Source organism: Geotrypetes seraphini, chromosome 9 (assembly GCF_902459505.1).
Source record: "Geotrypetes seraphini chromosome 9, aGeoSer1.1, whole genome shotgun sequence".
Lineage (NCBI taxonomy): Eukaryota > Metazoa > Chordata > Amphibia > Gymnophiona > Dermophiidae > Geotrypetes > Geotrypetes seraphini.
Window position 1 is genome coordinate 26,695,611 of NC_047092.1, and position 16,083 is coordinate 26,711,693.

The 16,083-nt window shown below is 42.7% G+C and overlaps 1 protein-coding gene across 1 annotated transcript in view; it reads right to left on the bottom strand.

Moving 5' to 3' along the window:
* Positions 1 to 16,083, bottom strand: part of RELN (reelin) — a 534,390-nt gene that overhangs the window by 150,180 nt on the left and 368,127 nt on the right. The window contains exons 29-31 of the mRNA XM_033958706.1: positions 11,484 to 11,641; positions 9,679 to 9,886; positions 3,074 to 3,150 (exon numbers count right to left, since the gene is read on the bottom strand). Of these exons, the coding sequence (XP_033814597.1) occupies positions 3,074 to 3,150; positions 9,679 to 9,886; positions 11,484 to 11,641 (443 nt within the window). The remainder of the gene's footprint in view (positions 1 to 3,073; positions 3,151 to 9,678; positions 9,887 to 11,483; positions 11,642 to 16,083) is intronic.

Consider the following 16,083-nt stretch of genomic DNA (forward strand, 5'->3'; position numbering starts at 1 on the left):
TGATCCCAAAGAACAGCTCGTTGCCTGCAAGACCTCTTAAGAGATAGTATTCAAGATTAAGTTACGACCTTGAGATGTCGAGGAGGCCTAATAGAACCCCTCCAATTAAGCAAGAAACGTTTACGCTGGACAAAAGCACATTTAAAACCATCTCTGGGCAGATTCAATACAAAGGACAGCTCAAGGTCAAATGAAATATAGAGAGAAATAGGAATAGAGCAGATAGGGAAGACACTTTTAGGGTAAAGGGTCACTTAGATATGTCAGCAATTAATATAAAGAACTTAAAATGGGTGTCAGGTCAAAAGCGCGCCGGGGCAAAGGCGCGCCCAGACAATTGAGCGCAGCGTGGAGGCGTGCGCCGCTCAAAATTACTGTTTTTAGGGCTCCGACGGGGGTGTGTGGGGGGGAACCCCCCCACTTTACTTAATAGACATCGTGCTACGTTGTGGGGGCGTTGTGGGGGGTGTGGGGGGTTGTAACCCCCCACATTTTACTGAAAACTTCTCTTTTTCCCTGTTTTTAGGGAAAAAGTTAAGTTTACAGTAAAATGTGGAGGGTTACAATGCCCCAAACCCCCCATAACGCCGGCGCGATGTCTATTAAGTAAATTGGGGGGGTTCCCCAACAAAACCCCCCGTCGGAGCCCCTAAAAACAGTCATTTTGAGCGGCGCGCGCCTCCGCACTGCGCTCAATTGTCCATGCGCGCCTTTGTCTTTTGCGCCGTTGTCTATGAACCCTTAAAATGCACAGAGCCTGGAGGTATCTTGTAGACTAACAGGTTTACTGAAGCATAAGCTTTGAAGGGCTGGAGTCCACATTGTCAGATGCAAGCTCATGCCTCAATAAATCTATTACTCCATAAGGTGCCATCAGCCTGCGAGTCATTTTTGCTACTGGAGAGTAACATGGCTGCTCCTCTGAAACTAATTTGGAAGAGAAAAGCAGGCAGAAGCACATGAGTGCGACTTAAACATGAAAGACATGTCAACTGTCTGAATTCATGTTTTCCCTTATCTATTGACATTAAACAAATACAGGATAAAATTATAAAAATTTTCCGCTTGTAAAGCATGTCCTATGCTCAGAAAGTTGTATACGCATGTAAGAAGTAGGTTCACCCAAAGATAGCTGAGTGTCAATCACAAACAGGCAGAACTGCAGCTAGCAAGGACCCTAGGCCAGGGTTTTACAGGCCTATATTCCCAGCACCTAGGTTCCTTGCAGAATCGTGGCTGGTAGTGCCTAATCTATCCCACAAAAATAAATGTATTTTGTGTGTCCATGTGTACATGCATGTGCTAAACATCCAGCTTCAGTGGTTAAGAATTAAACCATTTACGGGTCTTTTTACTAAGGTGCGGTAGCCGATTTAGCGCGCACTAAAACGCGTGGAGGGGCATAATCGAAAGGGACGTCTAAGTCCGTTTACGTCCATTTCGCAAGTCGTCCAAAGTCAAAAAGAGCCTAAGTACCATTTTCGAAAGAGACGTCCAACGTCTTTTGACTTTCGAAAATCATCCAAATTATACGTCCTGTAGATGTGATCTAAAACGTCTATCTTTTTAGTCCATTTTCGTCCAAATGCCCGTCCAAGTCAAAAACGTCTAGAACAAGCCCTGTTGGACTTGGGAGGGGCCTGCAAAGTGAGTGACAGAACACCCAGACAGGGCACCTAAATAGTGGGGTACCTTACAGGGCACTGCTGTGAACTTCACAGGGTGCCATGGCTTCCCCTCACTACAGCTCCCTTATAGGTGACGGTGAGCTCCCCAAACCACCTCCAGAATCCCCTAGACCCACTTATCTACCATCCCTATAGCCCTTATGGATGCAGCAGCCACTTATATGCCAGTCCAAAAGGGTTTTGGGAGTGTATAGGGGAGTGCACATGTTTCAATATCAATAGTGATTATAGGGGCTTATGGGCATGGGTCCATCTCTCTATGTGTTCCAAACCCACCCCCAAGATGACTTAAGCTGCCTCTGGGCTGGACGACTAGGCTTTCCTATGCTAGGCAGCCAGGTGATGATGGTCTGGAGGCTGAAATTTAAAGTTATGATTAAAATTTTTATGGGGGTGGGAGGGGGTTGGTGATCACTGGGGTAGTGTGTGGGGGTCTGTTTTATGTGTTTTCAGTGCATATGTGGTGAGTTTAGGTGGATTTTAGTGACTTAGACCATGTTTTAGATGGTCTAAGTCAAAACGTTGAAGTTTCAAGTTTCAAGTTTATTAAATTTTGATTTTACGCAATATCAAATATTTCAATGCGTATTACATAATTGAAATGTACAATAAAAAAACTAGGGTGACAAATACAAATACAAATAAGACAAAATTATACAAACTAATCATTATGTATTATTAATACAAACTGAAACAAGTGGGTAAAAAAAAATGGAATTACAATTTAAAAAAAAAATATATATTTTTTTTTAACAATTAAGGTTTATACATAAGGGTAGGTGAGAAATGTAATGAAGGAAAGAAAGAGAGAAAGAAAAAAAAAAAAAAAAAAAGTTTCCTCTAGGCTCTGTTTTTAACTTTCGGTTATACATGCTGTACGACTAAGTCTAAGCCGGCCCACGTCCCGTCCAATTCCTGCCCTCGACACACCTCCCGAAACGCCCCGTTTAGCTTTGGACATTGAGCGGCACTATGAGGGCCTAAGTCATTTAGAAATACATCCAAAACCCGGTTTGATTATCGGCGCTTGGACGTTTTTGAGAAATGTTCGACCATGTGCCGACTTAGGCCGGTTTTTGGACGTTTTTCTCTTTCGATTATGAACCCCTTAGTGTGCCTCTGTAAAAGAGGGGGTTAGTGTAAGGCACAGGTGTCAAAGTCGGTCCTCGAGGGCCGCAATCCAGTCGGGTTTTCAGGATTTCCCCAATGAATATGCATGAGATCTATTAGCATACAATGAAAGCAGTGCATGCAAATAGATCTCCTGCATATTCATTGGGGAAATCCTGAAAACCCGACTGGATTGCGGCCCTCGAGGAGGGACTTTGACACCCCTGGTGTAAGTGAAAAAGAAAAGATAAACAAATACTGAAAACAAGAATTACCTTCATTTCTGGATCTTGGCTTGCTGCAGGACAGTCCAATATTTTTGCTTCCAATTTGTACGTAGAATTGCACCAGCCTAAAAATAAACCCCAGAGATCCATAAAAATAGATTACAATATTGGAAAAAAAAAAAAAAAAAAGAAAGAAAATATATTTATTCAATTTTCTATACTGTTCTCCCAGGAGAGCTCAGAAGGGTTTACACGAGTTTATTCAAGTACTCAAGCAATTTTCTCCCGGTGGGCTCACAATCTATCTAATGTACCAGGGGCAATGGGGGGATTAAGTGACTTTCCCAGGGTCACAAGGAGCAGCGTGGGTATGAACCCGCAACCTCAGGGTGCTGAGGCTGGAGCTTTAACCACTGCGCCACACAAACGTACTGTATACTGTAGCAACAGACAATGCTGTTATACTGCTGATTCTTATTGTCTGGTGATACATTATTACTAATACATTAAATATCAATGCGTATTGGTTGGGAGTCAGCGATGTGCCTATGGGCTGGTTATTCTGACCTTGGTGGTAGGTAAAATAATAGAATTGTTCCTAAAAGAAAGGACAGTGCATAAGAATTGCTGTACTGGGACAGACCCTAGGTCCATGAAGCCAAGTATCCTGTTTCCAATGTCTAAGTTTGGAAATACCTCCATACTTTTCTACAGGCAAATAAATAATCTCAGTTGTCAATCAGAAAAAAAATAGAAGCCAGTTGTCAAATACTTCTTATATGTTTGGGTTTGAGATCTAAATGGAAATTAATTGAAGTTGGAATACAACAGTATTTAACTAGGAAACTCTCCTTATCTGTATTTAATCATTAAGACCCTTCTAGCATACTTAAAAGGATTAAACTTTTGAGCTCAGATTGCACACAATGCACTCTCTTTCCTCTCTCCATGTGTAAAGGGACACAGATAGGTCCCACTTCAGTAGAACAATAACAGATTTAGACTGTAGACTGATTAAGTGTCAACAGCTGGTATAATTAACTACTACGCACAGTTTTGCTTGGTTTTCTCCACAGTGCCACCTCATAAAAACTCTACAAGTAGCCTGGAGCCTCCGAGTTTCAACTTTAGACTAAAGAGGCCCCTCTGGGATGAATCAGGTATGTGTACGTCTTGGTGTCAGCACTAAACAAGTTATGTCCTAAAACATATATGCTTGAATTTTTTGTTTTTGCTAAGTTGGGGAGAACACTTCTAGCCTGTTAAATATATATCAATTCACGTGCAACTGTATACATGCTTCCTTCTAGAGAATCAGTTTAGTAGAAATAGGAACTTCTTCCTAATTTCAGCTAGCGACCTGTTCAGATGATTATTATTAGGCCCTCAGCGTCACAACTCAGAACTCAAACGTATCACTGTTATGTGGCAAATCGTCACTGGGTCTAATTTTTCTAGTTTTTCATTTTTACAAAAGCTTTAAATATTTCAATACTAATAGCTTTCTATAGTTTATAATTTAATTAAGTTTCATTTCACTTAGCTTATATGTGGTTGTCTCTATTTAGAGATGTCTTTTATCAAGCAGGGTGACATAGCCGACATGTTTCGCGGGAACCGCTTTATCAAGGCACCACCCCTCTAGTACTATCGACCTCCTATGTCACCCTGCTTGATAAAAGACATCTCTAAATAGAGACAACCACATATAAGCTAAGTGAAATGAAACTTAATTAAATTATAAACTATAGAAAGCTATTAGTATTGAAATATTTAAAGCTTTTGTAAAAATGAAAAACTAGAAAAATTAGACCCAGTGACAATTTGCCATGTAAAGCTCAGAACAGTGATACGTTTGAGTTCTGAGTGGTGACGCTGAGGGCCTAATAATAATCATCTGAACAGGTCGCTAGCTGAAATTAGGAAGAAGTTCCTATTTCTACTAAACTGATATTTATGAAATAGCCACCTGAAAGTTTGTATGCTATTAATATTTGATTCCTTCTAGAGAATGACACGGTGACAAAATTCATCACCGTTCCCGTCCCCGCGGATAACCGCGGGAAACCATCTTCATGTCATTCTGTAAGGAGAGAGGGAAGAATCAGAGTATGAATGGCCACAACCACTGACCCTCAAGCTTTGCTTTGAAGAATGCTGGTGTAGAAGGACTGAGGTTGAAATAGACACTAGAAAATGACATGGGATTATTTCCCGCGGTTATCCGCGGGGACGGGAACGGTGATGAATTTTATCACCGTGTCATTCTCTACTTCCTTCCTTTTCCGTAGCATCAAGGCATTTTGTTCAGTAAACAGGTATCAATGTATCCATTTGCAAATTAGGACTAGGAGGCCACCGAGATGCCCCCACATGTAGGCGCCAACAGTTATGTCATGTCTATGGCAGGCTTATCTATTGGTGCCTAAGGGGTCCTTTTATTAAGGACCTTTTATAACTGATTTAGCGCGCACTAAATGCTAAGATACCCATAGGAATATAATGGATATCTTAACATTTAGCATGCACTAATCTTTAGAGCGTGCTAAATTGGTTAGTGCACCTTAATAAAAGGACCCCTAAATTTTCCAAGTGATGCGCATATCTTAACAATATTCTGTAAGTTATGCACGTAACTGGGAGATCCACCCATGTCCCTCCCATGCTCCGCCTATTTGAATGCTCCTGCATTTACTTGTTAAGTAATTTGTGCATACAAGTTATAGAATAGAGACTGGCACTTATGCATGTAAGCCACATTATACACCTGTATGTGCTGCTTGTACTATAGCTTCTGCATGGAATAAGTGTCGTTATAGAATAAAAGGTCAAATATCTGGTATTATCTTGTCTGGATAATTCTGGGAAAGAGCACAATTGGAGTACATGCATAGTGGTTGCCAACAAAGTCTGTATCAGATTCTCTTCTTGCAGCTATTTTGTCAGTAATTTGGCTTTTTTATTATTTCATTTACTTTTTTTTTTTTTTTGCTTCATTTCATTTTTAAAATTGTATTGCTTTTCTGAATTTTAAGTGCGGAGGTGATTTGGCTCCCGGGAATTTTTCAGCCCTATAAATAGATCTTTCTAGAGTTCTCTGGACACCGTACAAAGTGTCCAGGTTGCCGAGGGGTGGATCTCCGGCATGCTGGTCTTGTCATTCGGAGATGGGGACTCTGCAACATATGTTGTACACGTTCCCAAATGTGAAACAGTTTTGGTGCTCCATGTGGGGTAAAATTGAAGTCATATTTTATTTTCAAATTTCATTGACTTATAAACGTGGAGGGGAATAATAAAAAAAAAACGTCTAAGTCCCCTTTTGGCCTAAGGCCTTAAACGTTGAAAGTAAAAGCAGGGAAAATGTCCATTATCAAAAAAAACGTCCAAAAGGAGGTTTTTTTTGATAATGGCCTGCCTCTACGTTCAGCTGTTTAAACGCCCAGACCACCCACTATGTCTACACTAACAACATATAATCAACCTAAAAAAAGCCTAACTCCCAAACGCCCAAAACAAGAGCTCTTAGGCGAAGGTGGTATCACTATCACGGCAGGGGAGATGAGCCATCTCTCCTGCCGCGATCATTGCTGTAGGGGGTAGGCAGGTTGCAGCCGCGATTAGCTCAGCGGCCCCTTTTCGGCACTTATACCTGTTTTGACTTGGTCTAAGTCAAAACGTGTAAGTGCCGACTAGGCAACCTGCCTAAAGTTTTGATTATACCTGCTACACGCCTAGGTCTAGGTCGGCCCACCTCCCTCCCCTCCTCTAAAAATGCCTCTTTTCGCTCTATGCATTTAGAGGCAGGGGAAAGGCCTAAGCTGGTTTTAGATACATCTAAACCCAGCTTTGATTATGGGTACTTGGACGATCAGGCTTTTTGATTGTCCAAGTACCCATTTAGGCCACTTTTTAGACGTTTTTTTTTTTTTTATTATGAGCCCCTTATTGTATTACAATCTTTAGCTTTATCACATATTTTACAAAAATCAGAAGTGAACAATTAGATCTTATTTTGAATTTACTGCTTTTAGATTACTGGTTCAATCGTTACTACTGAATCTTCTCGATTATTGTAATACTAGTTTTTTAGCCCGTTACATTAACGGGTGCTAGAATAGATGTGTAGACTTAGGCATTTCTTTCTATATGTCTGTCTTTCTTTCTTTCTCTGTGCCCCCTTTCTTTCTTTCTTTCTTTCTGTCTCTCTCACTGGCCCCGTCTGTCTGTCTGTCTTTCTTTCTGTCTCTCTTCCTGCCCACTGTCTGTCTTTCTTTCTGTCTCTCCCCCCTGTCCAGCAGCTCCTCTTCTCTGCTCCCCCGGTCTAGTAGTAGTCCTTCTCCCTGCATATGGCTCAGTGTGTGGGAGGCTGGGGGCAGGGTCGTGTCCCTTTTTTTTGCCTTCACAAATGTGGAAACCCTAAGTCAACCCGTTTTTCAACATCTCCCAAGTCTGCTGCTGCTCACCTGAAAAAGAAAAAATAAAGGCGGGCCCCTCAAACGCTGACAGTCTTCCAGTACCCTGCCTGCTCCGCCCCCTCTGATGTGTCCGTTCAGTGAATGGCCCTGAAAGTGCGGAAACAATGACAGTGACAGAGGGGGGAGGCGAAACGCCCTGGAAGAGGGGGAGAACCGAGAGCGCCGGGGGCGGTTAAGGGGGCAGACATTATGCAGGAGAGGGGAGACAGCTGTTGAAGGCAAGACAGGTTGAACTAATTTTAGAGCCGGTCTGACACAGGAAATCTCTTCCAGCTTGTGGGCCCGATTCGAAAGGGCTTCGAGAGCCCGGGTTCCCATGCTGCATTCAACGGCAGCTTGTGCGCCGATGGAGAGAGAGACCGCTCATGCTCCGCATCCTTCTTCACTCCACCCGCCCGGAGGAGGGGTTTGGAAGTCAGAGGCGGCAGGGACCAATCGCAGCACCGCTCCCGCTGGCTGCACATCTGGGCTATTCTGGGCAGAGGCAGGAGGGCTGAAAATGTGACTCTGGGAAATTTCGGGGCTGCCAATGAGCGGCCGGTCGCTGTCGGGGTCGCAGAAGCACTGCGCGCTGGGGCTGCGATCGCCTGGCTAGTGGCGAACTTCGGACACAACCGGGGTACAGAAGGTAAGATGAAAGGTGCGCATGTCTTTCAACAGGGAGCAGGACAGACCGTAAGCCGTGCTGCGCACTTCCTATGTGTCGCTACAGCTCACGGAAAACCGGCGCACACATAGGAAGTGCGCATGCGCGGCCTAGCGTTTTATTATATTAGATTATCTATCTGACAGTCACCAAGAAAGAATTAGCAAGACTTACAATAATACAGAATACAGCGGTCAGAATGATTTATGGCCTGAAGAAATTTGATCATATTACACCCTTTTATTGCGAATTGCATTGGCTGCCAATGGAGGCCTGCGTATTGTCTAAACTAGGCTGTTTCTGTTACAAGGCTGTTTATGGTTCAGCTCCTTCTTTTCTTTAGCATCATACAGATATAGTAGAAGAACTCATCCTTTGTTTAATTTTTCATCTGTCCAGGGTTGCAGAAATAAGAAATTTTTAAATTATACTTTGGCATCTCTTCATGACAACGAATTCCGAATATTGATGCTTACTACCCATTCCTATGGCCATTTTAGAAAACAATTGAAGACCTATTTTTTTTTCTAAATATTTGATCTTATTTCATGTAACATGTTTACTTTTATAACTTTTTGTAAACCGCGTTGAACTTCTGGTTACGCGGTCAATAAGCACAATGTTATGTTATTAGATATTTTGTTAGGAATAGCGATACAACAAATATTAGCAAACTGGAGAAATAACCCAGTTTTGTCTGAATGTGTTTGGTGGAAAGCTGTTTGCTTAGTAAGGAAATATAAAGAGATAGGTTCTGTTGAAATGTGCAATTTAACAAATTTTAACAAGGTTTGGAGACTTTTAGATGACTATTGTCAGACTTCAGTTTAATTTACAGGTACCTACTGGCCACGCAGGCAGCGAAATTTGACCATCTATCTAATCTACTGATCACAACACCAGACTACAAAACTTTCAGAAATCCATCAAGACAAACTAACACCACAGGAAGCATATCAATCCCCCGAAGTAACCCACTCAACTCTGTAACTTTTCTGGAAATGTCCAGATAACCTCTTATGTCAGGGGTGTCAAAGTCCCTCCTCGAAGGCCGCCATCCAGTTGGGTTTTCAGGATTTCCCCAATGAATATGCATGAGATCTATTAGCATACAATGAAGGCAGTGCATGCAAATAGATCTCATGCATATTCATTAGGGAAATCCTGAAATCCCAACTGGATTGCGGCCCTCGAGGAGGGACTTTGACACCCCTGTCTTATGTAATCCGCCTTGAACTGCAAGGTAATGGCGGAATAAAACTCACTAATGTAATGTAATATCTTTGCTTTTGTAGTAAATATTACAGTATGTGATGTTAATTTGGTTCACATCTGTTTATACAAATTCAATAAAAAATTAAAACAAATAATGGGAAGGGGTAAAAGCCCATTCCACCTATCTCCCCATCATCATAGCACAAGCATGTCTCTCTGCCATTGGAACAGGTATTTTGTGGACATTTCCAGCATGCGCTCATGAACAGTGTTTACACTGAAACTAAACCTGTGGAGCAGTGGTCAGTATTGACCTGATATTGGTTGTGTCCAGAGGGCTTGTTCTTGCTTCTCTGATTCCTGGTCCATTGAAGTAAAGAGACTTTCCATCATTTAGGATTCCACAGCCTGTCCCCACTTGGCTTCCTGTAATCTTGTGCCAAAGAGGGCTCAGCTTCCCTTCGAATCTGTCAAACATCTCGCTGGGATTTGGTACATTCGAAACGCAAGTCCCATGTTCAGCTTTGGAATAAAATTAAAAAAAAAAAACCTGTTATAAGAGATGCACTGGAAAGACAGTACTGAGAAGAGAGGTTCAGGTGCAACACTCGTATCAATTTCACACCACATATTTGTAGACAATCTGTTCAGTTGATAGAAGGCGACTATATCCTGCTTCTGAACTCACTCGCCAAAACGAGCAAAATCTTGGTAACTAGTGTTGTGAAACATGAACCTAATGCATTCCAATTATTAACCATACCACTGTTCCTATTGTTATGACATGAGTTCTAAAAATAGATATACAATGATAGCAGCATGGTGTAATTGGAACAGCAAAACACGCTCAGCTGTTGCTCCCTTGCTGCAGATGATTCCGGAAGGCAGCATGCATAATTAGTTGCGTGTCAATCACAGTTTGGAAAAAATAATAATCTCAAACCACAAATGAGCAGGATTTTCCACAGAAGGCCTGTCATAACATATGTTTGGTCCTGATCACATGTCATCCTAAGGCCAAGGGACCAAAAAGCTATAAAAGTTTTGTGAAGCCGGTCTAAAGAAGTTTCCAATACAGACGTTTTAGATTATAATATTTTTTCCAGCCTTTAAAAAATAAAAAAATTGTCTCAGCTCTCTGCATACAGCAGTTTCTCAAGGTGAGATAGCACAATGAATGCTTTGCTAAATCTTCATGACTTCCATTTTTGCACAGAAATAAAATCCCTGGTAGGTTGCTTGCCACAAAGGTCTCAATCAATACTAATGTATTATGTGTCTGTTTATTAAAACATTTTTACACCGCCTACCACTTTCTGTATCCAGTGGTTAACAATCTACAATCATAAAAGAAATAGAAATAAGAACTCAAAAATGATGATAGCACAGACCTAACTTTTACCCAAAAAAGATATATCATACCAACCCAAAAGGGTTAATCCCCGCCCGATCATTACAAGTTGAATAAATCCTCACCAGATCTGCATCCTGTAAATTAAACGCATCCTTAAAAATATAACTTTTTTAAAAAGCAATTTAAACATGTTTAAAACTCTCTTCTTTCCTTATCGTAGCTTGTAGGACATTCCAAGAAGAAGGGGCAAGACAAACAAACCAACTCCCCCCAAAAAGAATCCTAAACTCTCCAGAGATTTTTCCTTTCTATGGGGCAAAAAAAGAAACCAACTGATTTTCCCAGCATAATTCAAATTGGTGACCAACTGACTTTTTCCTATGAAAATTCAAATTGGTGACCAACTGACTTTCCCACCAAAATTCAACTTGGTGACCAATGGACTGCCCTGTTCCCAATCAGATCGGTGGATCCACTATCTATAAAGACAACCTGCAGACCTCACAGCACGCCCTGAAGAAAGCCACAGCATGGTGGCTGAAACGTCGGTTTCTACCTGACAAGACGCAGCGAGACACAGAAACCTGCAACAAGTGCTTTATTTCTTGTTATAGCCCACTGAGCCCTAATTCAATTGTGAAGACAATAATTCTAAAATCGTACAAAGGCTTCAAAATCCTTGAGGGAGGATACGAGACGTTGCACCTGAACTTTACTCTTTTTAACTAGGAACGTAAAGTAATCAAGAAGGTTAGGCATCCTCACCTGTAAATCCCAAGTCACAGAAGCACACTCCAGATATGCAGTCCCCGTGGCCATTGCAGTAGTTGGGACATGGCTCAGAGATGTACACCCCATCCAGGCCAAAAGGGGGAGCATTCTTTTGAGAACTGCTCTCCTGAATCCAGCGGAATCTGGTCTTACTGGATTGAAAGAAGAAACAGGAACTGTGTATTAGTACAGTTTCTCCTCACAGGTGGTCTCAAAGTCTCCACATATGTATCATGCATAGCAAAAGGCATCTTGTCTGGAACAGTATAGACAATAGAAATAGGGAACACGATCCACATGTCCTTACTGGCTTGTGAAGTTTCTTTTACTCTTAAGGTCCAGCCACATTTTCACCTGTTCCTCATAGAAATATGAAGGCAGATAAAGGCCAAATGGCCCATCTAGTCTACCCATCCATTATCTCTTTCTTCGAGAGATCCCACGTGCCTATCCCAGGCCCTCTTGAATTCAACCACAGTCTCTGTTTCCATCCTTTGATATCTATGGTGCCATGCTAACCATTATTTATTTAGGTATTTATATACTGCCTATCAAGGTTACCTATCAGGTACTTAAGTATTTTATTTATTTATATTATATACCACTTATATCCTATGTGGTTTACATTCAGGTACTTTTATCATATTTCCCTATTTGTTCCAGTGGGCTCAAACTCTATCTAGTGTAACTGGGGCAATGAGGGGATTAAGTGACTTGCCCAGGGCCGCAAGGAGCAGCGTGGAATATGAACCCACAACCTCAGGATGCTGAGGCTGCAGCGCTAACCACAAGGCCACTCCTTCCTCCACTATAGACTGTGGTTATATGGACAGAGAACATCTCAGAATAGTTAGCGGTGTGATACCCATTCCAAATTATCCCTCTCTAGACATAACAAAGGAGCTTGCTCAATACTGGGGGGGGGGGGGCGTGCTCAGCACCCACTGGCACCCTCAGAGCTGGCTTCTATGTACAGAACATGGACACAGTGGCATAGTGAGGGTGAGAGGCACCCAGGGCGTTGGTGCTCCCCCCACCATCCCATCCGCTTCTTCCCTGCCCCCTTCCCTCATGCTTCTGTAACGTTCGCGGCGCGAGCAACAACCCCCAACCTGCTGCTTGCGCCAAACATCGGCTCTTCCTGACATCACTTCCTAGGCGTGGTCCAAGAAGTGACATCAGAGGAAGAGCCAACGCTGGCGTGAGCAGCAGGTGGGGATTTGCTGCTGGCGCTGCGAACGTTAAAGGGGCATGGGGGGAAGGGGTGCGCGTGCGTGGTAGTGGGGGGTAGGGAAGGAGCAGGGATTGGCGAGGCGGATGGGTGCCGGCACCCCAACCAAGATGGTGCTCAGGGCAGACTGCCCCCCCCCTTACAAGATCATGCTTGTAAGGTATGTCCCATCCAATTTCAATAGTTTCTGCTACGTCTAAGGCCAGTACTGGGCAGACTTGCACGGTCTGTGTCTGTATATGGCCGTTTGGGGGAGGATGGGCTGGAGAGGACTTCAATGGCTGGGAGGGTGTAGAGGTGATGGGTCACAAGCGCGCGAGGACAAAGGCGCGCCGACAACCGAGCGCGGATAACTGAGTGCAGGGCTTAATCGTGCCGAAGAAAACCCGTATTTTAAAGGGCTCTGACGGGGAGTGTGGGGGGGAACCCCCCCACTCTACTTAATAGGGATCACGCTGCCTCACGCTGCCATGTTGGGGGGGTGGGGGGTGTAACCCCCCCACATTATACTGAAAACTTAACTTCTTCCCTAAAAAACAGGGAAAAAGTTAAGTTTCCCGTACCCCCCAAACCCCCCACAACGCCAGCGCAATCTCTATTAAGTAAAGTGTGTGGGGGGTTCCCCACCAACATCCCCTGTCGGAGCCCTTTAAAATACGTTTTTTCTTCGGCGCGATGAAGTCCTGCGCTCAGTTGTCCGCGCTCGGTTGTCGGCGCGCCTTTGTCCTCGCGCGCTTTAGACTATGAACCAGGTGCAGATGGGCTGGAGTGAGTTTTGACGGAGATTTTGGCAGTTGGAACCCAAGCACAGTGCCAGGCAGAGCTTTGGATTCTTGCCCAGAAATAGCTAAGAAGAAAAATATTTAAAAAAATTTAAATTGAATCAGGAAGGGCAGACTGGATGGACCATTCGGGTCTTTATCTGCCGTCATCTACTATGTCACTATGTTATTATGCTTGCTCATTTTAAATATTTATTTACATAAATGTTATCACTTCCCTTTCTCTGACATGGGATCACAGCGCCTGGGGTTAAGTCTATGGCGCTGTACTTTCATGTAAAGTTCACAGAACCTTAAACTATCACAAACGAAAACTGGTTTACCATCCTAAAACGTGGTTTTATCGAAATTAGACATAACTTCCAAACTTTTAATGTGAAGTGGTAATTATATAATAGGTAGGCATAGCTGGTACTCAGTTGGTCCAGGATGGGAAAGCCGAGTTGCCCCCCTCCTGGGAGGTGAGTCTTTTGCAAAGGAAGGAAAGCTCCAGAAGGAAATACTTCTTTACAGAAAGGATGGTTGATGTGTGGAATAGTCTCCCGGTAGAGGTGGTAGAGATGAAGACTGTATCTAAATTTAAGATAGCATGGGAGAAGGATGTGGGATCTCTTAGGGAGAGAAGGAGATGGTGGATGCTCTGGATGAGCAGATTGGATGGGCCATTTGGCCCCTCCCCCACACCAGTGCATGCGTGCATACTCACTTGCATATGCCCCCCCCCCAGTTCCAGCACCTCCCCCCCCTCCCTGAGCTTAGCTACTTACCCACCCACAGGGACATTTCCCCAAACATCCAAAATAGGATTTAGACATCATATTGAAAGTACCCCTCTTTATAAAATGGGCTTGAATAGGGGCTTGCTTGGTCTTTAACCATGGGCAACATTTGATAATGTTACTGGTATAACATTCCACACAGCTAGAAGCTGCCAGTGCTGCTACTACATTGGCTTCAAAAAAAGCTAAGCACTTTAGGCTCTATGAAGTTAATAAGCCTGTATATTGAAGCAACACCTATTTAGATTCAGTACTTGCTATATCACTAATCTCCCTCTTTTACAAAGGCGCGCTAACGTGCAAGAGTTAGCGCTCAGCGCGCGCTAATTCGATTAGTGCGCCTTAGTAAAAGAGGGCCTAAATTTCAAAATTTAGACGTTAAAAATAAAAAAGTTAGCAATAAAAAAAAGAATTTAACAGTGACAAAGGATAACATACAAAGAAAGGCATACGAGACTAATGATAGTTCACAGGTGGTCGTTCTGGCAGGACTTGTTCCAAAGACAGACGGCCATGAACACTTGAGGTCTTTTAGCCTGTATATAAAAATAAGTATCTACAGAAGAAGATTTTGAAAAGAATTCCTTCTTACATACATCATAATAGGAGGGTTATTGGTCTTTGACTTATTATTTTGAGGACCTGTATAACATATACATTAAGCAGCTCAGTATCATTGCTTAGATATATACATCTATGTGGCATTGCTCACTAGAATGTGCCAAATCCTGCCCTCTTTTTGGATGGATACCTTTAGCTATATTTAATGATTTATAAGTCCAAAGTTGCCACTGCTGCCAACGACCACCTAAACCTCTTTGGAGGGTTTTCCCCCCCACAACAGAAGACAGATTTTGTCATTATGGTGAACAGCGAATAGGGGATAAATCAATTCTATAAAGAGGTGCTGTGTTATATTGTTCCTCGGAGCAGCTGGAAGGAAATGAAGACCTGTGAAAAACAAGTCCTCGCTGTGCTAGAGTTGCAAACCATCTGGAAATATTTTGGAACAGACACTGTCTAGCTGACAGAAGCAGAGAGTGCTTCAACTCCCTCATGTGATTATTACTAGGGCCTGAAAAAAGAAGACGTGTTTATATTACATGACCTAAAAAAAATTAAATTAATTGAATTTAGTCAGACAAACATCATTTGAAAATACAAATGAGGTTGGGAAGAGAGCCCCTTCAACTTAATTGGGTTATTTTCACCGGTCTTCCATGCACTGTCATGCTTCCTTAATACTGGCATTCTTCTATGTTAGAAAACTGAGATTTCATGATGACACAGCATTATGCCTGTGTCTACCACAGAGCCAGTAAACAATGATTCTGTCTCTTATGAAAAATGGACTCTAAAGGTAAAATACTATACCATAAATGACGGGGAGAGGGAATATGATAGAGAGGTTTAAATATCTATGTAGCATTAATGTATGGGAGGTGAGTCTTTTGCAAAGGAAGGAAAGCTCCAGAAGGAAATACTTCTTTACAGAAAGGATGGTTGATGTGTGGAATAGTCTCCCAGTAGAGGTGGTAGAGATGAAGACTGTATCTAAATTTAAGATAGCATGGGAGAAGGATGTGGGATCTCTTAGGGAGAGAAGGAGATGGTGGATGCTCTGGATGAGCAGATTGGATGGGCCATTTGGCCTTTATCTGCCATCATGTTTCTATAAACATTCTTATAATTAAGGGGTGATTTTATAAGAGGGTGCTTCGGAAGGGCTGGATTTATATTCTGGCTCCTAAGCTGTAACAGTTAAGTGGCTCCCCTTGGTTAAGCAGGAAGTGAATTTTAGG